This window comes from Pantherophis guttatus, chromosome 3, assembly GCF_059756535.1.
Source record: "Pantherophis guttatus breed Tessera chromosome 3, ASM5975653v1, whole genome shotgun sequence".
NCBI classification, from domain to species: domain Eukaryota; kingdom Metazoa; phylum Chordata; class Lepidosauria; order Squamata; family Colubridae; genus Pantherophis; species Pantherophis guttatus.
The window spans coordinates 70,480,857-70,507,350 of NC_142065.1; the positions used below are offsets into that span (position 1 = coordinate 70,480,857).

General features: G+C 38.1%; 1 protein-coding gene across 1 annotated transcript in view; it reads left to right on the plus strand.

Annotated features, from left to right (window-relative positions):
• Positions 1-2,619: 2,619 nt before the first annotated feature.
• The window catches only part of IL23R (interleukin 23 receptor), a 45,981-nt gene continuing 22,106 nt past the window's right edge, over positions 2,620-26,494 (plus strand). The window contains exons 1-7 of the mRNA XM_087891095.1: positions 2,620-2,731; positions 8,100-8,231; positions 9,496-9,777; positions 11,314-11,437; positions 19,182-19,345; positions 22,697-22,842; positions 24,640-24,799. Coding sequence (XP_087747221.1) covers positions 8,138-8,231; positions 9,496-9,777; positions 11,314-11,437; positions 19,182-19,345; positions 22,697-22,842; positions 24,640-24,799 — 970 coding nt within the window. The 5' untranslated portion in view covers positions 2,620-2,731; positions 8,100-8,137. The remainder of the gene's footprint in view (positions 2,732-8,099; positions 8,232-9,495; positions 9,778-11,313; positions 11,438-19,181; positions 19,346-22,696; positions 22,843-24,639; positions 24,800-26,494) is intronic.

Below are 26,494 nucleotides of genomic sequence, written 5' to 3' on the forward strand. Positions count from 1 at the left end.
GAGGGATCTTTGTGACATAGGTTGGGCACATGTCTATGCAAGCAAAAAAAAAAGTTAATGAGATGAAAGTTATAATTTGTTGAGGTATGAGTATACATACAGTGTCAGGGAAGAGCAACAAGCTTATTTTACATGAAATGGTCTCCATGTAGGAGCGTTTTATTCAATTCTCGGGAGGAGGGAAAGAACAGTCTCAAGTTGTAAACCTAAGTAGCGGGTTGGACTAGACTAGAAGATTCTGTTATTCTGTATCAAGCAAGCTTGAGTATACACAGGCACAGAATTATGCTTGTATATTCAGAAGAAAATATTGAAGAACATAGAAATATCTCTATACTCATCACGCATGATAAAAGTTGAAAAGCATATACATCCAATAATACCACAACTGTAAAATGTAAGAGTACTTCTTTTTATGTACCATTTATAGTTTACATAAGTATTAAATGTTCTGATGATCAAGTTTTTCTTATCAGCTCCCTATTTCACAATCACATGTATGCTTCTGCTATTCTCTTGATGTGTCAGCAATTCAAGGAAACTGAATCCACAAGTTTAGAGACTGGAACTATGTTTAATGATACAAGCTATAGTGAAGGAATCTTGAAAGGCTGGCTATGCTTTCCTTCCTGCCCTCTTATATCCCAGAATACAATGTGTATATTTCAGTTTTGAAAGAAAATATATATTTCATGTTATGCACAGGTCTAATTTAAATGTCCTTCCTCCCTCCCTCCCTCTGATTTTTCTCAAGGAGCTCAGAGCATTGGCCATAATACTCTTACTTCCAACTTTTCTCACAATAGCCCTGTAGGAAAGGTTGGGCTGAGAAAGCATGATTTTCCCAAAGACATCCCTTGAGTTTTGTTGGCTGAATTTCAACCCGGGATTCCCTAGAATCTCAAAAATGGGTTGAATTTAACAAATTTCTTTTAAGTAAAAGCAACCATCCAACTTCAGGGAAAAAAATAAATAAATAAAGCATGGACTCACTATCACCATGATTCCCTAAGATCCTTTAAGAAATGTGTATATAACTCTGAAGTATATAAAAGTTTCTTATATATCTATAAAATATCAAGTGACAATGTTTCCATACTAAATATTTACTATGGAATTGCTGTTCAAAGTTGTCATGTCCAGTGTTTTTTCTAAGGTATCAACATAAGTGCTCTGAAGTTAATGTTTCACATTCCGTAGAATATAGAGCAGCTTTTAATGGTTTTGCTGTTCCTAAAGATGTAAGAGAAAAATAATGAAATATCCTATGACCGTGATGGCAAACCTATGACACGCGTGCCTGAGGTGGCACACAGAGCCATCTTTCTGGGCATGCAAGCTGTCACCCAACTCACCTGCAGCTGGGCATGCGCGCATGGCCCAGCTTGTGTTCAGGCCTCTGGTATGCATGCACGCAATTCAGAGGACCCAGCTAGTCTTAGGAGCTCTCCTGCACATGTGCGCGCGTTTGCGCATGCGGGTGACAGAGCTATTGTCACTCATAGGTAACAATTTGTGCGAAACCTGTGCGCATGCACAGATGGTGCAATTGTATGCACAGCGCATGGGGGAGCCGCGCAAAAGCCATGCCAATACACAGATTGTGTAGTTGCGTGTACAGCACATGCAGCGCATGTAGCACACGGGGAGGAGCCATGTGCTAATGCAGATGGCACATGTGCGTGCAAAGCACGTACCTGTTTGGCACTCGGTGAGTAAAAGGCTCACCACCACTGTCCTATGATATATTTATTTAAAATATTTAAAGTCACAAAATTGTTTTTATACAGTATCTGATTTCTGCAATGAGACTATTATATGCTCAAAAATAGAAAGGTGTGACCGAACTTGCAGAGATGGCTAAATTAAACTCTTTGATTGAGAAAAATAATCTACATTTATGTTCAATTAGAAAATCTTTTATAAACCTTTTGTGTGAAACAAAAAGGTGGTTCTGATGATTAGAAAAAAGTTACATAATAAAGAAAAGTGAGGTGGAATTTTTCTGCAATCATAGAATAAGAGAGAACTTTGTAAATGTACTGACTTTTTCTGCAAAGGAAATAGCTTGTTCTTTCTATTTTTTCTTTGTGATTCTTTCTATACATTTGCTTATATTTTTTCCTTTATTGGTTCTGCTCTCTTACTTTATGTTTGTTTTTATGTGTTTTGTAAAACGTAAAATATCTATAAATATAAAGAAGTGAGTCCTTTGCTATGTAAAAAGCTGAGCTTTCTTGTTGCTGTTTGGAAGTAACCTGGATGATGATTTTTTTTTGTGCCGATGTTAGCTATTTTGCTACTAACTAAAATTGCAAAGAAAAAATATATATAGTAATTCTGATCAAACAAATTGACCCAATCCTTGTTTTCAAGTTCTCAGAAATCAATTTTTAACTCAGCTCTGTACTATAAATACAGAACTAACTTTATTCAGATTGAACTGATAGCACCTGGAGGACATGAGAGGAGTGGGGAGAAAAGCAGTAGAAATTTGAGAATTGTGGGTTTCCCCCACAAGGTGACTCACAAAATAAACATTTCTTAACAGGTTCTTACTCAAGTAGGTCATGACTAAGAAGCTGCTTTTTTCTCCTGTCTTTCTATTGGTGCCTCTAGGAGTGAATTCTAAAGGGCATGCAGTAAGAAACAAGACTTTCATTCAGCACCTGCTAGTAGTGAAATCAAGTTCAAACACAGAAATGAGACACGTGGCCGGATGAAGAAAAAGGTAAAAATATATTCTAATAATTGATGCAATGAAACTATGAATTCTTCTTTTCTAGACAGGGAGGGAAAGGGAGAGGGAAAGAGAGGGAGAGAAAGGGAGAGGAAGGGAGAAAGAGAGAGAGAAGGACAAAGAGAGGGATGGAAGGGAGGTGTCTGCAAATCTTCTACAGCAATTTATTTGTATTTGATTATTTTTAAATTTTGAGACAAAATAATAGTAAATGAGAAGGGGTGAAGGTTTAATTTACATTACAAAAAAGTTAATGTAAGTCTTCTATTTTCCATATTTAACTGGCATGTTGCTTTTCCAAAATACAGATTTGGTTTAGTTCGTTTATTCTTTTGTGTTGAAAATATCTTTATGAAGCATTTTGAGCAGATGCTGCATGATTACAGCAAAAGTCTATGGCATGCAAAAGTATATACCTGCAAAGTCTGCTTTTTCAGATTGCAGATCCTGCTGAATCTATTTGAATTGTGCCAGTTCTTATAATATGTTATACTATTCAGTATAAATAAAGTGTATTTATAATAAAACTGATTGTATACCTATACATACTAAGAACTATAATAAATACAACCAGATTTAAGTTGTTTCTTCCCAGTAAATACAAGAGTAAAAAAGTATTTTTATATATTGAGCTTCCCATTCCCTTCCCTTTCCCCTTCCTTCCCTTCTCCTTCCCCTCCATACCCCCTTCCCTTCCCCCTTCCCTTAACCACTATATCTTAACCACTATACCAGACTGGCTGCCTCTTTTCTGCCTATTGTTAGTGTACAGTTTAATTGTTTTTAAGATGAACAAGTCCATTGCCATTATTATTACTACAATGCTGGGAAGAGGAGGAAGAACTTATAGTTTTGCTATTGGCACTATTGTAGTGATATGAAATGTTATGTCTTTGTCATAAAACACATTTGTATCATAGAAAAATCTGCTAAGAAATCAACTAAAAGGTTTAGGTTTAGGTTTATTTGATTTGTATACTGCCCTACTCCCGAAGGACTCAGGCAACAATAAAATACATAAATACAAAAAATTTAAAAACCAGATAAAATCAAATTAAATCATTTTGGCCCAGATAGATTAAAACACCCCAATGATTTAAAAACAGATTAAAATTTACATATTTAAAAAGGGAAGAAATTAGGCCAAGCCCGCCTGATGGAATAAAAAGGAAGAGATCCTTATCTGAATCCTAGTTGCTTTCATCTTATACCATGAAGTAAATGCTACTGAGTCAGTTGCCCAAAATGATAAATTTAGGGGATTGCCAGTCACGTTTGATTTCCAAAATGGAAATCTGAAAAAAAATCTGAATATTGATAAAAAGGAAGCTAAAAGGGCAAATCAAAGAATTCAGATCTCTAAAGAAAATACTAAACTAATAGACCTTCAGCTACAGTCTAATATATAGAAATGGAAAGAATTTTCATTTTCAGGAATTCTTCAGCATGATTTCCAAACCAAGTGAACAAATTAATTAGAGAAAACAGTTTCTTCAGAAAAAGGAAATCTTGCATTAATAGTGGGGGTGGGGGAGAGAGCTCAAAGCCTTTCCTCCCTGGAATTTACAATATATGTAAAGCAGCCTGGAAACTCCAACATTACTCCTTGTTCTGGTGACACCAGGGGTGGGTTTTAAAACCCGTCGCTAACGGTTTGCTTGTGGGCATGGGTGTGCTTGCGCATAAGTGTCCAGGCAGGTGGGCGGAGCCTCCCGCCACCGCCACTACCAGTTTGCCTGATCCAGTGAGAACCAGTAGCAACCCACCACTGGATGACACTGACCCTTTTATCTCTGTGATTTAAGTAATCTTTATCCCACTGTTTGGTGTATCCCCAAGCACCTAATCCTTTATCCTTAACTTGTAAAAGGCTCTATGATAATAGAACAAAAATGAAGTATTCTTCACCTATTTGGAAGAGCAGTATCCATGTGATCAGCTCATCTTTGACTTTCATTGGAAATTTCCTCCCTAGATAAAATCTGGGGAGGTCTTTGGGACACAGGGCAATTTCGAATTTACGTTCATCTTGTATGGACAAGATGTTTAACATAGTAATAGAGTACTATGAGAATAATAGTTACATAGCACATAGCACATAATACAGTTACATAAAGAACACAATGTATGGCAAGGCATTACATTGTTATGGCAAGGATTGGGATCTATTGAGATTGGTGAATAAGCAAGAATGTAAAGAAGAAATAAAATAAAAATGTAAGAAGAAATGCAAAATTGATAATAATGAAAGTTATTTAGCTATCTAGCCATCAATGGAAGGGGGTCAAGCCTATTAAACAAAAACATATTAAAATAAGAATAAGCAAATTGCAAAGAAGCTGAACTCTGCATTGGTCTTCCCTGCAGAAAATGTTGGGCAGTGCCTAATCTCTTTGTCAAGAAGATAAACCGTGTAGATGATTATCCTGACAATAAATTAGTTCTACTTGATAAAGAGGAAAAAAAACACCAAACATATCAGATCCTGGTGGTATCAAGCTATAAACTTGCTTCCATTATTCCAATGTGAAAAGAAGTTAATTTTCTTATCAAAAGATGAAGCAACTTCCAAAGATTGGCTTTGGACCAGTAGACTGTAAAGCAGCCATTCTAACAAGATTTTTAAAAACAGACTGTGGCAGGGAGGGGAGAGGGGATTTACATTCAGTTTTGCTTAATACATTTTTGGGATAAATTAAGAAAAATCATTAAAATACAATTATTGAGCATACATACAGGTAGTTCTCAACTTAACAACAGTTCATTTAGTGACTATTCGAAGTTACAATGGCACTGGAAAAAAGTGACTTCTGGCCATTTTTCACATTTGCAGCATCCCCATGGTCACATGAACAAAATTCAGACACTTGGCAACTGACTCATATTTATGACGGTTACAGTGTCCAGGGTCATGTGATCATCTCTTGCAACCTTCTGACAAGTAAAGTCAATAGGATTCACTTAGCAACTGTATTACTAACTTAACAACTGGGGCAAGGAAGGTAATAAAATGGAGCAAAACTCATTTAACAAATGTTTCACTTATCAACAGAAATTTTGGGCTCAATTGAGATCGTAAGACGAGGATTACCTATATTCAGTTTTGCCGGAGAGTCTGCTACCACATCAGATTAGGATCGGGGACAACAGGTTCAAATCTCCGCTAAACTATGAAGCATTCTGAGTAATTTGGGGCCAGTCACAATTTTTTATCAAATGTACCTAAAGATGTTAGTGATATAAGATTAGAGGGCAAGAAGGACACTCATATTTTGCTCCTGGAGAGAAAAAGGTGAAGAAAAATGAAATATATAAGAAAAGTATCATCCTACAAATAAAGGAGAATATTTGTACCTCAGGGTTGAAATGAGGGGTCCTTGGTGCTCTCTGAGCTTAGGGGTTTTTTGGGGGGGGATGTTTCATCACCAAGCTAGGTAACATAATCAGTGCACTATTTGGATATTGAAATGTCTACAAGAAAATAGCCAAGCTCAGAGAGCACCAAGGACCCCTCAGAATCATCTTAGATTTATAAAATAAATATCTATCAAAAATCAGTAAACATGTCAGCAAGAGTAAATTTGCAAGTTAGTTTTAGTTCAAAAATTTTTTAACAAAAGTTGCTCATTACACAACCTTGTTGCCCGGTGGGGGGCGGGGAGGCATGTCAGCTAGTAGCTTGGTTGCAATAGCTGTACACCTAGTCCATAAATGGGTTACTTAATTTGGTCTCTGCCCCCCAGCTTCCTTTTCACTACATACCTAAACCGCTGATGAAGCAGAAGGAAACCATGAACTGCTCACTGAAGGAATTATTAGACAAAGGACCTAATTTTGATGGGGCCCCTCATGATCAAACAACAGATAAGAACTTGGGTTTTGCAACTGCATGAACTCCTTGCTTGAAGAGGATATAGAAATCCCACTTCCACAGTTGCTCAAAAACATCCATCCCCAAACCAACTTGTCTATTGCTCAGCTGATAGCTAGTCTATTGCTAATGACCTTTGGTCAATGTTTGCTTCTCCTGGGCAGCTGCACCCATGGAAAGGGTTGCAAAGAAAAATAGAATAGAGCCACTGGGGAAAAAAACAAATGGAAATGATAAGAAATTGAGGGACAGGAAAGGAATTTTATGGTATTGTAAGATACCTGTTGCCCTTGTGCATGGTTGCTATGAAAAAAGCAAATTCTCTTTTGCAGGGACAAAAATCATCTGAGAAGTAATTTGAACATGAGAAGTGAAGTCCTTCTCCAGCTAGGAGTGGCTGATTTATCGTCTGATATACATAGTTTGGGTGGTTATTTGCTCAGGCCAGCCATCTTTGTTCTAATGGTGGTCTTAGAAGTACTTAAATGTGCCCTTTTATGAACCATGCTTTCCAGAACAAACCTATGGCCATGTTGATTCAATACTGGTTCAGATAAACCAGGGGTCAGCAACCTGCGGCTCTGGAGCTGCATGTGGCTCTTTCACCCCTCTGCTGTGGCTCCCTTTCACTGAAATATATGCGTCACAACCGCCAATGTGCAACACCCGCCGGCACACGATTTATTGAGATTTTCAACCCCGGTAGGCCAACCATGGATAAATCCAAGAAAAGAACAGTTTCAGAAGAAAACAGAACATTTAATTCAACTACATATGCTAGTTTTGTGGCCACTCAAGAAATAGTCAGGCGCGGGAAGGGTTTCGTGGCTCCCGGTGTTTTTTTTTTTTCTGTGGGAAATGGGTCCAAATGGTTCTTTGAATGTTTAAGGTTGCAGACCCCTGAGATAAACCAAATCAAATATTCTGATCATTTCAAGAGATTCTGATTTTGAAGAACCGTAACAATTTACCTCTTAATCTTTTTTTTTAAGTTGCAACTTTTTATTTTGTTAAATTTGTGTACACTCAAGAATGTCATTCTTCCTTTTTTTGAATATCTTTGGGATGATGTTAGCATTTTTGTAAAAATCTGTAAATCAGCCTGGGAAATTGCCTAAAGACTGCCTTGCCTAGAAACTCCTAATCTCATAGCATCTTTGATATTTATCTTAAAATAAAAAAAATATCAGCTTAACCTAAAATAGTAATATCTTTTTATAGAGCTGCTGACAAGCAGAATGAAATGTTTGAAACATTGTTTGCTGTGCTTAAAAGTGGTTTTAAAATATCATAGTAGTAAACTAACACTGATATTGATTTTCGTTAAGGAGAAATATGAGAAGCTAAATAGACAGTTCAAGAAAGAATCAAGGCATTTATTTCCAAAACTAAATTTGTCCTTCCCATTCAACAATCTGGTAGGATTATGTTAAACATTTTTAAAAGAAATATTGGTAGAGAAAATCATATTATTGTTTTTTCTTTTAGACAATGCCTTTTGACAAAGGTCCAACATCTTCCAGATCATGGCAATATCTAAAGTATTGTTGGTTTTAAACTTACTTTTCTGTAAGATCCCCCAAAGCCTTCTTTCTCATCGGTGCTTAGCTAAAGGACCAGGTAAGTATTATATCCTTATAGGGGTTGAGAGAAACTAAATACAGGTAGTCCTTGACTTACGACCACAATTGAACCCAAAATTTCTATTGCTAAGTAAGACAGTTGTTAAATGAGTTTTGCCCCTTTTTCTGACCTTGCTTTCCCACAGTTATTAAGTGAATCACTGCACATTAATTCAGTAACACGATTGTTACATGAATCTGGCTTCCCACTGACTTTGCTTTCAGAAGGTCACAAAAGGTGATCACATGATCCTGGGACACTGCAACTATCATAATATACAATGCAATTTTTGTGTAGTATAACACTGATAATGTGATGTCATGTTGCGCATCATATTATTTGCCTTCCCTGTGTACAGACATGCGTGTTCCTAATTCTAGCCAATCAGTATGCATGTTCCTAATCCAAGCCAATCCTTTCCCTGCTGGGAAGGGATTAGGATCATGCATGTTCCTAATCCCAGCCAATCAGTATTTTACTAGCTAGATTTTACTATACTTGGATACCTAGCTTGGTTCCTAGGATGCAATGTATCCATAAGTTATTTCCTTCATGTGCACTGGTTTCCTGCTCCATCTCACTCTTACATTTAAATACCATTTATTTTATTTATTTGTTCATTTGGTTGGTTAGTTAGTTAGTTAGTTAGTTAAAAAGGAGCTAGCCTTTTGTCAAGCAAAATGCCAACCTGGCCTTCCAGCAGGCCTGGAGCCATTGATCTCGCTTTGCAATCTGAATGGTGTGAATGGGTTTTAATGTTTTTAATTTTTAAGTGTTTTTATAATGATTTTTTGAGTGTATTGTGAGCCGCCCTGGGTCTTCGGAGAGGGGCAGCATATAAATTGAACAAATAAATAAATAAATAAATAAATAAATAAATAAATAAATAAACCTCTTCCAGTATTATTTTAATTTCTAGAATGAATTACTAGGTAAATACTTTTGAAGTATCATTTATTTATTTTTATGTATGGCATTTTAAAACCGCCTCTGTCCCTCACAGAGAGACTTTGGGCAGTGTACAAAATAAAATATTAAAAACCATAAAACAATATATAAACTTTAAAAGAGACAAGCAACATTAACAATTCATTGAAAGGCAGGGAAGGGCTTTCAGGACAATATTTAGCCCCATTGCTGTGCGCTCTTGGTGTTTCCCCAGCAAGGTTAGAATACCCAAAACATGGAGAATTTACTTCTAATGAATTGCTAAGGTATTCATAGTAATCCTCCCTCCTCCTGTTTTTCTTCTTCTTTTCAGGTGTCATAATGTGTTCTGGGCGTGTATGGATAGAACCAGCCCCAATCATTCAAATAGGCCAAAATGTTTCTATAAATTGTCATTGCGTGGAAAACTGTCAGAAAGGGAAACTATCTCTGATCTTAAATAATGTCGACGTTGAGGATACACTCCTGTCAGTTATAAACCAAACTACAGTTCAGCTCAACCTTCAGAATTATAATGAGCCTTTTTCTACAGTTTCATGCCTTCTCAAAAGTTCTAGAAGCCGACTGATCTGTGGAACACAGTTTTGCATGGGATGTAAGTATCATGGCTATGCAGCATGAACTATGCCATTCTAGGACACCTTAATTAATTTGGGATAGTCAGTTATTTAAAAGTAAGTTTTTGAGGTGATACTTATGTGTTTGTTTGTTTTTTAATAATCCATTTTCAGGAGGGCTTATAGCTTGGCTTATAGTCTATGCCAGGGATGAAATCCAGCAGGTTCTGACAGGTTCTGGAGAACTGGTAGCGGAAATTTTGAGTAGTTTGGAGAACCAGCAAATACTACCTCTGGCTAGTCCCAGAATGGGGTGTGAATGGAAATTTTGCAATATCCTTCCCTCAGTAGTAGGAAGGGAATAAGGATTTTGCAGTATCCTTCCCCTGGAGTGGGGTGGGAATGGAGATTTTGCAGTATCCTTCCCCTGCCACACCCACCAAGCCACGCCCACCAAGCCACACCAACCCCACCAAGCCACACCCACAGAACCGGTAGTAAAAAAAAATTGGATTTTACCACTGGTCTAAGCATTATCTAAACTAAGGGAGGAAGCCAAGCCGTGTGGAGCAAAATGAATGGGTCTTAATCCTGAGTAAATATGCACATGTGGCACTTTTAATCGCATCTACTTTGAAATAAACATCACCAAAATCAGTAAGACAGAAACATCAATCTAAAACACGCATAGTCCAAATAATTTACATGATATGCTCCCACGTAGACGTTTTATAGATTCCAGGTTTATTTCTGAAGTATGGTAAACAAGCGTTGCCAACAATAAATCCATGTTGCTCATTATACAATAGGTACAAACGTTATTGACAACAGTTTCACATTAATTGGGACTGATTGTATATGTCATCTAGATGTACTTTTGTTCTATATATAACCATTGGAGAAGTAGTGGGAAATGCTGGTCACTGATTAAAGATAGCTAAGACAAATAGTTAAGAGCCAAAAAGAGAATTCTCCACTTTTACTTTAACTCCAACACACACATATCCCAACACAATGGTGACGCTGATGAAAAATGACTGAGCTAATAGCCATTTCCTTGTGGGTGATTTATAGCATTTTATTGCATCATCCAACTACTACTATGCCAACACTATAATCATGGGGACATATATTGTCAGAATGATAGTTGGGTGACAATTAATGCTAGAAACCAGTTTTTAGGAAAAAGTTTTTGACACTTTTCTGAAAAGACCAGTATTGATACAATTTTAGAGACAAAATTACAAAAATTGTTAGCCACAAAGCAACTAAATGCTGTTTTTAGGACAATTAATTGCTAGGCAAAGTATTTTGTGACAAATGCAAAGCATTGTAAAATCATTTAGAGTATCAGTTATATTAACAGATGAAAATTGCAAGTCTAAATGAATCTTATTCAAATTGAAGCAATTGTGTTCATTGGCATATCTTAGACGAAAAGGGGACTAGAAGCTACTTTGAATAAATTCATTTAAAATGCCAAAGGACATAGTGAGGAAATGAGAGAGATAGGATTTCATATTTTCTGGGTATGTTTTAAATTAGCATAATTTTACAAACTCTTTGATTTGTAGATCTGCCTGACAAGCCAGCCAATTTAACTTGCATTAAACCTGAGCAATCAGATAATATGGTCTGCACTTGGAAACCAGGAAAGAAAACACATTTAAACACTAACTACATTCTATATGTGAAAAGGTAAGAAAAGTCTTTATCCCATGCCAGACATTTTATATCAGGTATTAGCAACTTTTAGAGATGACTGGCATGATTACACAACTTTGTACAACGTTATAGGTACACTAAAATAAAAGTAAAATATCTGAAGTTTCACTGGAGTTCACATATTCTTGCCTGAGGTCTTATGAGATCTCATGCAAGAAACAAAGAATTTGCAACATTTGTCAAACTCCAAGATTTTGGCCACTCTTGATGAATTATAAAAACAACAATGGAATAATATCAGAAATGTGCTCAGATCTCTTTCTGTTTTTAAGGGAAGTTTCAAGATCTTTCACTTTGGTCATGTCCTTTTATTTTGAATTAATTAAGTTCATATTAATTATTAATTGTTAATTGTTAATTGTTAATTAATAAATAATTATTCATTCAATAATTAATAAATTAATAATTTATTAATTAATAATTAATAAATAGTTAATTATTAATTGTTCATTAATAGCATGGTGGTTCAGTGGCTAAGACGCTGAGCTTGTCGATCGAAAGGTCGGCAGTTCAGCGGTTCGAATCCCCAGTACTATGTAACGGGGTGAGCTTCTGTTACTTGTCCCATCTTCTGCCAACCTAGCAGTTCGGAAGCATATAAAAAATGCAAGTAGAAAAATAGGGACCACCTTTGGTGGGAAGGTAGCAGCATTCCATGCACCTTTGGCATTTAATCATGCCGGCCACATGACCACGGAGACGTCTTCGGACAGCGCTGGCTCTTTGGTTTTGAAACGGAGATGATTACCACCCCCTAGCGTCGGGAACGACTAGCACATATGTGCAAGGGGAATCTTTACCTTTACATATACCTAACATTCTTATCAGATTTTAAATGTTTTTTATTTTCAATTATCAGCTGCCTGAGTGTCCTTTGGATAAAAAGGTGCTCTCTCACTCTCTCAGTCTCCCTCCCTCCCTCCTTTTCTCTCTTTGAAGCTCCAGTCATCATTTATGTTAACTAGTGGTGGGTTGCCCCCGGTTCGCACTGGTTCTATAGAACCGGTAGTAAAACCGGCGGGAGGCCCTGCCCACTGACCCTGACGTCATGAAAATACTTCTGTGCTTACGCAGAAGAGTGTGTGCGTGCGCAAGTGTAGCGAGCATTTGCGCACGGCCCCATTGTGAACCGGTAGTAAAGGTAAGAACCTACCCCTGATGTTAACTATACTGAGGAGGAGATGCTTAGTAATTTTTCTGAAAAGATTTAATTCCAACATCTTCATAGGCCATCCTTTTGACCAGCATAGCAGTGAGAAGGAAGGGAATTGTTTAACCAGGCATTTTACTATACACTCCCGGGCCAGCTGGTTTCTAATGTAAACAGATATACAAGCATACATTTGTACCTGGAATTTTTGAGAAGAGTGGTTTGGGATGGAATTTTATGGGGAAAAGTAATTGCGGGATATTATTAAGCACACTGTCACTCAGGAGTGAAATCCAATTTTTTTTACTACCGATTCTGTGAGCGTGGCTTGGTGGGCTCGGCAAGGGAAAGATACTGCAAAATCCCCATTCCTTCCCCACTCCTAGGGGAAGGATATTGCAAAATCTCCATTCCCACCCCACTCTGGGGCCAGCCAGAGGTGGTATTTGCCGTTTCTCCAAACTGCTCAAAATTTCCGCTACCAGTTCTCCAGAACCTGTCAGAACCTGCTGGATTTCACCCCTGCTGTCACTCCTCCGCTGACAAATGCAGGCAGCAGAGTCCAGTTTTTATTAAAACATGCAAAGAGTACTCAACCACAGCAGGGTTGTGAGATGTATTTGCCTGCCATGTAAAGTCTCCTTCTAAAACTAGGTTAGCTACCAATTCAACCAAACTTTGACAAATATGAAAGAATGGTAACTGTGCTGTGGTTTCCCTGCTCGGAGCCACAAACCAAGGTCAAACATACTAATGCCATACTTCTGATGAGTGAAAAAGAAAAACATGACCCACTTACATTTTCTGCAAAAAAAAAAAAAAGGTCACAAAATTTTAGTTTAAGGTAATAACAAAATAATTGCCAATGATTTGATATACAATGCACACTTTTATGCAACTCTGGCACCACTCATGAGATGCAGCACCTCCCAAGTTTTTTTTTTTTAATTTCCTGAGAACAAGGCAATTTATAGCAGCAGCTTTCTTCCAGTTCTCTTCATATGTATTTGACTAGAGTTCCCATAATTTATTTATTGATTGATTGATTCGATTTATATGCCGCTCTTCTCCGGAGACTCAGGGCGGCTTACAATGTGTTAAGCAATAGCCTTCATACTTTTGTATATACCTGCTTAGTAGGGCTTTTGCCCCCCCCCAAGCGGTGTTCTTTTTTATACAAAGTCAGCTTATTGCCCCCACAAACCGGGTCCTCATTTTACCTACCTCGAAAAGATGGAAGGCTGAGTCAACCTTGAGCCTGGTGAGATTTGAACTTGCAGTAATTGCACGTTGCAATTGTATAATGGTTGCAATATAGCCACTGGCTAGGTAGGCTAACTGGGGTAGTTGTTGTGTGCCATGGCTATGAGACATATTCCAGGTGTGGAAGCTTTCAGGCAAGTTATCCTGACTATAGGTCTAATTCCACTATTGAATAGATAACAGAAAAACAGAGTTGGAAGGGACTTTGGAGATCTTCTAGTCCAAATTCCTGCTCAGGCAGGAAGCCCTATACCAGTGATGATGAATCTTTTCGGCACTGAATGCCCAAACTGGAATGTGCGTGCAGGTGCATGCATGTGGGCACACCAGAGCACTGGAAACCTGAAAACCAGCTGACTGGTGCGTGCATGCCTGTTTTTTGGCTGTTTTTGGCCATTTTTGGGGCCGTTTTCAGGCCGTTTTTGGTCTGAAAAACGACCCAAAAATGGCCTGAAAACAGCTTGGAAAACAGCCTGAAAATGGTCCAAAAATGCGCCCCCAAATGCCCGGAAAACAGCCTATTTTGGGGGCGTTTTTCAGGCTATTTTCTGGTGCTCCAGTGCCCATGACGACTAGCTGGTCAGCACGCATGACAGCTCGCATGCCCATAGAGAGGGTTCTGCGTGCCACCTCTGGCACATGTGCCATAGGTTCGCCATCACAGCCCTATACCATTTCAGACAAATGGTTGTCCAATCTCTTCTTTAAAAACTTCGGTGTTGGAGCATCCACAGCTTCTGGAAGCAAGTTGTTCCACTGATTAATTGGGCAGAGTAAGACAGCCATGCAGACACCTGGTTTTGGATGCCTAGAATAAGGCAGCAACACTGTGAGGTTGTCTCTCTGAGATGCCAAAATAACTTGATTGGTTTGTATGTTGTGCAAGCTGACTTTTTTCTGCTTTTATTAACTGTATACAGAAAAAGAGTAACTGAAATTATGGTGGCGCAGTGGTTAAAGTGCAGTATTATGGGCAAACTCTGCTGACAGCCTGGAGTTCAATCCTAATGAAGCTCTAGGTTGAGTCAGCTTTTCATCCTTCCGAGGTCAGTGAAATGAGAACCCAGATTGTCGGGAGCAATATGCAAATAATGTGACATTGTAAAATAAACCACCCAGAGGGTTCTGTAAAGCATTATGGGGAGATATATAAGCCTAAATGCTAAAGCTGTTGCTATAAAGAAAAAGGAAAAAACTAAAATAAGAAGAAAAAAACAGAGAAAGAGTATATTCACAGATGTACATACATGCATAAAAGTAAAATAAACGTTTCAATCAATGGAAGTTATCATTCGTTATAATCAGCTTACCTAATCTATATAAATAAGCTATTGATTCATACATTGCTGGTAACACTAATTCTATGTTTGATAGCTAGGACAATATCTTTATCTTTCTAATACTGAATAATAAGACTTCTATACCAGCAATGTAATCCATTTTATTTGGCCAGATGTTGAATTCCATGTGATAAGAATACATCTCAAAAGAATTTTTAAAAGGTGTTAAAACTGCAATAGGTTCTTAGTTTGCACCTTTTTCAACAACAACAAATATATATTTATTGGACCTTTATATGGAAATAATAATAATATTTTCAGATTTTGTATTTTTTGAAGTTTATTCCTAACCCATAAAAGTTGACATCTGGAGAAATAAATTGTCTAAAGGGATAATTACATACAGTACCTTACATTAATTCAGTTTTGAGAATCAATGTTTTTGAATTCATATTTTCATATTTCATATTTTTGAAGTTTATTCCTACCAAATGAAAGTTGACAAATTTAGTTCAGCATTCAACACAGTCATTCCTCAGCATTTGGTGAACAAACTAGGCCTATTAGGTTTTAGTACTTCTTTATGTCACTGGATACTTGATTTCCTTATTGATATGCCCCCGTTTGATGAAGTTGGAAGAAAAGTTTCCAATTCCATCTCCCTGAGTACGGATTTCCCACAGGGCTGTGTCTTGAGTCCATTACTGTTCACCTTGATGATTCATGACTGCTGTGCCAAGTCTGCTATGAATCATATTGTGAAGTATGGGGATGACACAGCAGTGGTAGGCCTCATCTGGGACAACAATGAAGATTCTTATAGGGAGGAGGTGAAGGCTTTGGTGGTCCAGTGCAATAAAAATAACTTGGTTTTGAATGTTAGTAAAACAAAAGAGGTCATTTTAGAAAGAGCCAGCATAATTATACTCCACTTTGTATCAAGGCTTCAGCTGTAGATGTGGTCAACAGTTTTAAATAACTGGGGTGCAGATAACTCACAATCTGACTTAGTCTCTTCATACATTATCTTTAGTGAAGCGTGCAAACCAGCATTTGCATTTCCTGCAACGGATGAGAAGAGCACATCTTTCTCCTTCTGTCATGGACACTTTTTACAGAGGCACAACTGAGAGCATTTTAACAAACTGCGTCCCTGTTTGGTTTGGTAGTAGCAATGCCTCAGATAGAAGGTCCATACAGAGAGTGGTAAGGACAGCTGAGAAGATTATAGGAAGCTCACTTCCTGTTATTCAGGATACTGTTTTATAAGCACAATGTGCTTAGAGCTCGAAGCATTGTTAGAGACCCCAGATACCCACTTCACAGTCTGTTTCCGTTGCTCTCCTCTGGGAGGAGGTTTCAAAGTATTTACAGTAGGACTACTAGAGTCTGTAACAGGTTTGTCCCTTATACCATCCATCTTGTAAATTTGCGGGAGTCTTTTTTTTTTTTTTTGCCATGTATATGTATATATTCAGACTAGACTGATGTTTCTCTGTCAGATATGTGTGTGTATGTGGGTATATACACATGGGATTCAAAAATTTTTGCTACCAGTTCTGTGGGTGTGGCTTATTAGGTGTTGCATGGCTTGGTGGGTGTGGCTTGGTGGGTGTGGCAGGGGAAGGATACTGTAAAATCTCCATTCCCACCCATTATTTTTAATTTATTATATATCTATTGCTGGTCGAGGACCGTAATAAAGTTTTATTCATTCCATTCCCACCCCAGGGCATGGCAGGGGAAGGATACTGTAAAATCTCCATTCCCTCCCCACTCCAGGGGAAGGTTACTACAAAATCCCCATTTCCTCCCAATCAGCTGGGACTCGGGAGGCAGAGAATAGATGGGGGCAGGGCCAGTCAGAGGTGGTATTTACTGGCATTTTAAAAGCATTTTTTCTACAACCTCTTCGGCTGAAATTTAGTAGAGCTTTTGACATGACTTTTTATTATTAGTATTAGTGGCAGCTGTTTCTTCAATTAGTTTCCCTGGTTGCCAAACAACATTGCATCCTATTCACAAGGCCTTAAAAGGGAAAGGTGGCATGATGGGTTGAAGGAACATGTTTGTTTCTGAACTATGACCAGACAAATACACTTTGTCTGTCAAAATCCATCTAAAATGCAGCTCCCAGTTCAGGCTAATTTGATACTTTATGGCCCTAGCAATTATTATTTGATGCACAGTAACCTAGATATGAGGAGTTGAAATTAGGAAGAATCCTATCTTCCTTTCTCCTCGGAGTGCATATTATGCAAACCACCAGATAAATATACACTTTATGTAATCTAAATTTGGATGAAGGTATTAACAATACCTGTTTTCATGGCGTAGAGAAAAAGGGAGTTGTTTCACAAAAGTGTAGGAGTCAGAACATTGAGAATATTATATTTTTGCAATCTCCTGTTGGTAGTTTAGAATGAAAACATTGGTTGACTCATCATATTCTTTGACTATTTTAATTTCAAGGTTAGCCAAAGTGAGAAAAATTGCAGGTCGTCTGTGGGTTTGGGAGGTAGAAAGGGTGATAAATAGCAGTGTAGAATGCTTTTAACTCAGAGGAGAAAAAGTAAAGAAACTTAATTTGTTTAGTAAACTCTCAGGAATATCCCCAAAATAGGTTATTGGCCCCTCTCTACATTTATAACTCTAATTTGAAATTTAGGCAGAAAAATGAACAGTTGTTTTAAGTTCTATGTACTTCAGCAGGAAAAACATCCTTAATGGCCAAAGAAAGAAAAGTCATGGAAAAACTACCGTGTTTCCCCGAAAATAAGATAGGGTCTTATTTTCTTTTGACACCCCCCCCAAATAAGGGCTTGGCCTTATTATTGGGAGGGTCTTATTATTTTTGGGGTGCAGGAGGCAGTAACTGTGGGACTGGATGTCCCATTGCTGCCATTGCCTCCTCTCCTCATTCTTCGCATTGGCCGCTGCTCTGATGTCTCCCGCCACCTCTGCTTCCTTGTGGAGCAGGACTCTGCAAGGCTTGTGCCATTGCATGCACGAACTGCAGCACTGCCACGAGCTACATCATACCGGCACAGCTGGCATCCTGCCGCTAGCGGCTGTGCCAGTATGTCGAACCTTGCGGCTGTGCTGCAGTTCCTGCATGCAACGGCACAAGCCTTGCAGAGTCCTGCTCTACAAGGCGGCGGCGGTGCGACAAGTCTCACAAAGACTTTTTCTGGCAGGTAGGACATGGGAAAAGTGAGATGTGTCTCCCCTTGCCATCTCTTCTTCCCCCCCCACCAGGCATGACAGGACTCCTGCGCCTCACTTAGCCACCCGCCCCCACCCACCCCTTTTAGGGTGCAATTTGGGGGTGGCAGGTGGGGCGGGCGAGAAGCGTCTCACTTCTCCCCCATCCCACCTGCCACCCCTCTCAATAAAGAGATGGTGGGGAAGGGAAGCAGCCAGGCTGCTGTTGCCATTGGGGTGGGACGTATTGGGCCGCGAGATGCGCGTCTTACCTTTCTAGCACCATCACGTTCCTCGCCTTTCTGTCCAGGGAGACATGTTGTAGAAAAAACTTTCTCGCAAGTTCAAGGAGTTTGGCTGAACTCGGGGGAGTGGGGCAAGTAGTTGGTGGGGGGGGCTTATTTTGCGAAGGTGGCTTATATTATCACATGTCCTGAAAAGCCCGATTGGCCTTATTTTCAGGACATGTCTTATTTTCGGGGTATCTGGCAGGATAAGAATTAAGTATTTTTCTGCTTTTTTAAATTACAGATTGTTCTCTCTTTTTGATGAATAACACTGCCTTGGAAATGATAGGTTTTGCTGCACTGAAATTTTATAGGACTGTATTGTATTACAAAGCTAGGTTCCCTTTGAAAGCAGTAGAATTTAAACAAAATTACCAATGGTTGGATTATCCTTAACAACATGTGAGGGAAAACATGCTGACCCCTAATAACAATGACTTTTCTAGAACAATATTTACAGATCTTGTTTTAATTACTTATTCAAATATTTAACTAGCTACGTTTTTATTTAAACTCTTCTTTGATCTTTGCAGTTTATTCACAGAAGAGAACAAAGAATTTGTCTCAAACAATAGTTCAGTTATCATTCCATTGAATCAACTACAGAAAAACCAAACTTTTTCCATCTCGGTCCATGCTGAAAATTACTTGGGTGGAATTCGTTCAGAAGAACTTCATGTTGATCTCAACACCATAGGTAATATATGATTCAGGGGGTTTTTTTTTGAAGGAAAACCTATTTCCCCCTCCCACACACACACAGGTTGCAGTTTCCATGAAATTTGTCACTAGTATTTTTATAGTAAAATCTTTTGAAGGAATTTTAGAAGTGACAGTTTAAGACTTGGAAAGTATATTCTTGGACACCCTGATTCCTAATCTGAAGAAAGTTAAACAATATGTATCATAAGCAGATGAATCCAATTTTTTTTATATATTTACCGTTTAAGTTTTATTGATTTTATTATTTCTTTGTTCAATTGTGAACTGCTCAGAGTTGTTTTTGTGACATACAAGTTTAATAAATTATGTTGATTTTGAGAGCCAGACATTGCTCATATCAGGAGACAATCTCATTCTGACTTTTTTTAGTTTATTTAGTTTATAATGTAGAATTAAAAAGCCAGATGTCACATGAGGATATTTAAATATTCAAATTTGAGTCAAACTGGAAAAGCCCAAAAGACATCGGAAACTTAAAATATAAAACATATAAGTGTTGTTGTTGTAGAACAATTCTCCTCTATACTAGTGTTTCTCTACCTTGAGAAATCTAGAATGTATGGACTTCTATTTTCAGAATTTCCCAGCCAGTATGAAGTCTCCACCCAGAATTCTGGGAGTTAACATCAATCCAATTTGAGCTCCACCTTGGAAAAAGATGCCCAGCTCCTACTTACACTTTTGAATGCTTGGCAAAACCCATGACAAGGTCATAATAAAGGACTTCCTTGGTCTCTAATCTATGTTACAAGTTCCAGAGAGCAATGTTCTCTCCCTACCCAAACATATGGTCCCCAAAACAGTGATAAATGCCAGGCTGCAAGAAGTGAGTATTCATATTTCTTCTACTTTTGTAGTTGCAGCAAAAACTTTTGATGTGGGATTAATTGTCCGTCCTGCTCTGTGCAATGACACTGCAATCCTGCTATATGACACGAGCGCTCACAAGACAACAAATGGCAAAGACTGAAGGAAAATGCCTACTTTTCTGAATGAGTGCCTCTACTGGGCGCTATTTTTTTTTCTGTTGAAAGCTGGAAAATTCAGTCAAAGCAAACTTAGGCATTTCCATACGGCAAAGAAATGAAGTAGGAACAGATCACAGTTAGACATTACTCACCCTTCCATATGTGTATGTATAGGTTGTTGGAGTGGAATGCAAGTGGAGCACTTGCATCTCAAATTCAAGAGTAAGAGTATTCTTAGTGTTCTCACCAATAAGTGAGATAAGTTGTACTGCCGTGTATGATGTGAGCTGGAGTGACTTGAACAATTTTAATGAAAAGCAATTCTATCTTCTTCTGTTTCTAAGTATGTGAGGCTGAAGAAAGTTACGTCATTTCCCTAGTAGTGTTTTTCAATGTTTCCTACAAGCCACCTTTTTGCTAAAATAACCAGAATAAAGCTTTCTTTACTTCATCAATGTCTGTGCAATGGTGTGAAAATGCTATAATTCTCTAGTGGTGAAACACCTTAGATTGGAGGGTGTTATCTAAGCTATAATATTTTTGATATTTTTCTTAACAAGCTATATGAAAGCATTGAGGATTAATTTCTGCCATATCATAGGATCTTTTTGATAGTTGAATTGAAGCTCTATCCACTGATTTTTGTACCAGCAGAAAATTACATGGGCATTAAATTTCCATTGTCAATCTCTGTCCTATGTCAGCATTGGGTTACTGCCACTCATTCAACTTCCCTCCACAGTAATTGAGAAATCTATTTTTGTACACTTTAGATGGATAGAATAAGAGGAACGATTCTGATCTAACAATGGTACAGTTAAGAAGAATGTCTGTACCAATAAGAGAGAATAAGAGAGAATATTGGCAACTCCAAATCTCAACCAACAAATGCTCTGTTTTACACATTGGCAAAAAAAAATCAGAACACCAAATACAAGCTGGGAGGATATGACCTCATAGATGACCTCTGTCAAGGACCTTGGAGTACTCATCTCAAACAATCTAAGCGCCAGAGCTCACTGTAACAGCATTGCCAAAAAGGCATTAAGAGTTGTCAACCTAATCTTGTGAAACTTCTCCGGTAATATTGTACTGCAAACTAGGGCATACAAAACCTTTGCTAGACCAATTCTCAAATACAGCTCATCTGCCTGGAATCTGCACTGTATATCGGATATTAATACAATTGAGAGAGTCCAGAGGTATTTCACAAGAAGAGTACTCTACTCCTCTGCTCACAACAGAATACCTTATGCCACCAAGCTTGAAATTTTAGGCTTGGACAACCTAGAACTACTCCGCCTACGGTCTGACCTAAGCATAGTACACAAAATTATCTGCTACAATGTCCTACCTGTCAGTGACTACTTCAGCTTCAACCACAATAATACACGAGCACACAATAGATACAAACTCAAGGTAAACCATTCCAAACTCAATTGCAGAAAATACAACTTCAGTAACAGAGTGGTCAATGCCTGGAATGCACTACCTGACTCTGTTGTTAGATCCCCAAACTCCCATAACTTTAACCTTAGACTGTCTACCGTTGACCTCACCCCATTCCTAAGAGGTCTGTAAGGGGCATACATAAGTGCACCAGCGTGCCTACCATCCCTGTCCTAATATTCCTTTTTATTTACTCTTTTCATGTATTCAGATTATTTTATACTTTTACCTGTTATCTTGTACATGTTTGACAAACTAACTAACTAAATAAATAAATATTTGTAGCTCAGGGTTGAAATGAGGGGTCCTTAGTACTCTCCGAGCTTGCTTGTTTTCTTTCAGATGTTCCATTACCCTAACTAGGTAATATCATCAGTGCTCTCATTCGTGGATTTGGGGATAAGCTGAAGGCAACATTGTAGTTACAAGGCAGAAAAAGACTCTGTCACATAAAATGGTTAAGTGCAATTATGGAAAAACTCATAGTCTTTGGCTTGGATACTTGGACAGGGCAGCTAATTAAATTCAAGTGTCCTATTTTATTTTATTTTAATGTCCCATTGTACTTAGCAAACATTCTTGAATTAGGTTTACTTGGATCATCAATAGCTGTTAAGTGAACTCTCAAAGTAAGAATAAGAATTCTGGATAGTGACAGCATTTTTATAAAATAATCTCCATTTGGAAAGCACAATGGGACTGATACATAAACATTAACAAAACAATGTGTTTATGGAAAATAACTGTACAGCAAAAGATCTAAGAAATGAATTGGTGTAGAAACTATATCTACTGTTATTGTACTTCTTTTGAAGTATAAGAACAATCTTCTAAAATATGCATGTTGGGAAAAATGCTAATAATGTTATTGTTATAAATTCGATGTGCCATTCTTATGTTTCCTTTAGTAATACCAGCTGTACCTGTTGTTGTTCAAAATAAAACACTGGAGTCTCCAGGATTCAAGACAATAATACATTGGAAAAGGCAAACAGCAATCAATGAGACGCATTGTGAGGAGCGATATAAGGAGACAATAAGTGAAACTTGGCATGTGAGACATTGCTTTCCTTCCTTCCTTCTTCTAATTAGCAATGAAGTTTTTTATTGATCATTCCATTTCATAATTCAGTTGGATGACAATAACTTTGTAGGCTCAGTATTTTGGTTTTGTGGTGAAACATTTCCTCTACACACATGGTTCATATTACACATTTCTGTATTTCCCAAAAATGGAGGTTATAGAAACTGTAATCCATCGTGCTTGAAAGATTATCAGGAGGGCAAATTTGATAAGAATATTTGCCCTATGACCCATTTAGTGAATTACAAGTGATTATTCTTTGATATAGTTCCTGTTATATGGTTTGAAAAGATTTTATATTATAAGAAAGATAAATCCAGGCAGTGTCTCTCATTTTTTTTAATAAATATGTAAGAGGAATACATTTGTTAATACAATTGAAAGAATGCCACACCTATATATTCTTACATTTTCAATACATGCAGTATGCAACTCTTAGATTGGTTGAGTTGCATGCATGGCTTATTCTATGAATGAACCGGCTGATATAGAAAACTGATGGTGCTGGGATGCAGTAGTTCTTTCTTTACCCAGCCTGTGATGACTCTTCTTTCTCCAGAAAGTGTATCATCTCCAGAGCAACAAACTAGGAGACATAGGAACACGTTGGGGTCCATAGGCAGAAGCAAGGGGGCAACCGACTAAACAAGTTTCATATCCTGACACTAAGCACACAGCTAACATACTCAGATCTTGGGAACAAATGTAGAAAAAAAGAGTTTGCATGATGTTATCGCTTTTGATGCAACCTCAGTTTGTTATAGATAAGTATGTTTTCCTCCCTCCAGCATGAGCAAAATGTTGCTAGCCACATAGTAGGAAGCAGATATTTATTATCTTCACATTTTATTTTTAGAAAATTAAATATATACATAGCTGTAAATGTAATGGAAAGATTGTTTTGAGCCTTTCCTTTAGCACTACTTTAGTTTAAATTGATGTTCTTTCTCAGATAATCCCAAAACAGAGTGAATAAGCATCATTGCTCCCATTAAATTCAGGTACATTATCTTAACAGAAATGTTGAGAGATCCAGTGATGTACATACAGTTTGGGATTGAACTTCAGAAACTTCTGAGTTTCTACTGAGTGTTACTATCCAAACATGGCTTTGAGGCAAAAGTAGGTCCCATTAAATATAATAAACAGGAATATTTCCAAATGCAGCTAAAATAATTTGTATTGCCATCTAAGCCATTTACATCTAGAATCTAACATTATCACCTATATTGCTGTTTTTAATATCCTTGTTTTGAGGATGCTAGCCCTGAGAACAGAGGTGGGTTTCAGCAGGTTCTGACCAGTTCTGGAGAACCAGTAGCGGAAATTTTAAATAGTTCGGAGAACCGGTAGTAAAAATTCTGACTGGCCCTGCCCACATCTATTCTCTGCCTCCCGAGTCCCAGCTGATCGGGAGGAAATGGGGATTTTGCAGTAACCTTCCCCTGCCACGCCCACCATGCCACGCCCACCAAGCCATGCGATGCCCACCGAGCCACACTCACAGAACCGGTAGTAAAAAACTTTGAAACCCACCACTGCCTAAGAATGCTCCATTTCTGTTTGATTTATTCAATTATCACTGATTTAAAAAAGAAGTTGACTGTTAGGAAAAGCAGGTACAACAGTAAATCATATTTGAAAACAGAAATCACTTTCCACTATAGATGGAGGCCTTTGGGGTTCACACCACGCTATGTAGGAACCAAAGATTTAGGCTGAGATCAGAAGAGTGCCAAATTGGATTTTACTGTTTCTCTGTTTTAGGTAAGAGACTGGGATGCTAATTTAAGAGATGAACTTAACACCGAGTACAACTTAGATGCATATACAAAGTATGAGTTTCAAATTAGATGCAAACTAACTCACCCCAGAAGCCTGTGGAGCACATGGAGTGAATCTGCAGTATATATTACTCCAGAGAAAGGTGAGTTTCACTGCTTTTTCTTGAACATCTTTTTCAAGTCAAAAAAAAAAAAAATTCCACAGAGAATGGGTAAAGAATTGAAGCCTCCATAAATCAACTAATTACAGGTTTCTGAGTATTTTCAGCAAAAAGACAGACTAGAAAATATATACAGCAAAAGGAAGCTGTCACTCAGGAACTGGAATACTAGATTATATCTTTTTGCTCTTGTTTCCTGTATTATATTCATCAGGTTATATATAACCGTAGCACTGTGGTCTTTATGAATTTGAGATGTTTGTGGAAAATGCATGTATGGAAGATTGATCCTATCATTTTCCAGCCATGTGTGCTGGAAATATTCATTAAAATATTTGCAATCAACAGGATTGGCCAGTGCTGCTCCTCAGGTAGTAGCAGATCTCTCAGTAACATTTTTTTTCTTTCAGCTTTTATAGGTAGTCCTCAACTTATGATCATAATGGAGTTGGAATTTCCATTGTAAGTCATGACGGTCATAAGTTGAGGCACCCACCTAACTGACCTAATTTTGCAACCTTTTTTGAGGCAGTTGTTAAGCGAATATTAAGCAAATGTCATTAAGCAAATGTTGGTCATTAAGCAAATGTCACAGTTATTAAGCAACCACCATGGCCGTTAAGTAAGTGAATGCATTCCTATGGGCGTTTTGTTTTGGTTTTTTTGTGAGAAATCGTCTGAAAAAGCCGATTTCCAGCAACAATGTTATAAATTGCCATCACATGACACACTGGAATGCTGCAACCACCATAAAGGTTGCCAAATGCAGGTGACTGTGCAGGAGGCTGTGCTACCATCAGAACTCTGTAACTGGATCACAAGTACCTTTTGAGGGACACATTGTTACTTTGAATGGTCACTAAGCAATCATTCAATAAGTGAGGACTACCTGTATATGCAGATACTGTGGCAGCCTTTTTCCCATACTGAAATAGCTGGAAATGAAGCCCATTGAAGACAATACTGTCAATCCACTTTTCAGCATTGGCATCCATGCTGGCCAGGTCTTCATTCTAGACAGCAGATTCCACATCTTCCTTATTCCTTATAACCTTGCTGGGGAAAGCAACAGCTTATATACTGCTTCATAGTGCTGTAAAGCATAGTGCTTTACAGCCTTCTCTAAACAGTTTACAGAGTCAGCATATTGCCCCCAACAATCTGGGTCCTCATTTGACCAACCTCGGAACTATGGAAGGCTGAGTCAACTTTGAGCCGCTGAGAATTGTACTGCCGAACTGCAGGCAGCCGGCACTGTGCCACCACGGCTCTATCAATCACTTCCTTTTACACAGGCAGCCTTTGGGGACATGAACTTTCCATTGGTGGTTCTTTTGCATAAGACTCTTCCTGTTGATTTCCCCATCAATGCTTTCCCATTCCCCCTATCTGCCATTGGACAGGTAAGCATGGTGGCAAGGAAACTTCTACCCTGCTTTTTGCTATAGTGCTTAGGCAGAGGAAATTGGCAGAACCCTCATCAATTTCATCTGGTTAAAAAAATGAAAGGAGGGACCATGCTTTCACAGATTAATTTGTTAAAGAAAAAAGTCTACTTTTTCACCAGTCCTCCACCAAACCCTTTAAAAACAAGTGGAGGGCCAATGTCCAGAGCTTGACTGGTCCACAGTGGGAGTATCCTTTCAGAAGGAGCAGGAAGCCTTCCATAAGAAGGCC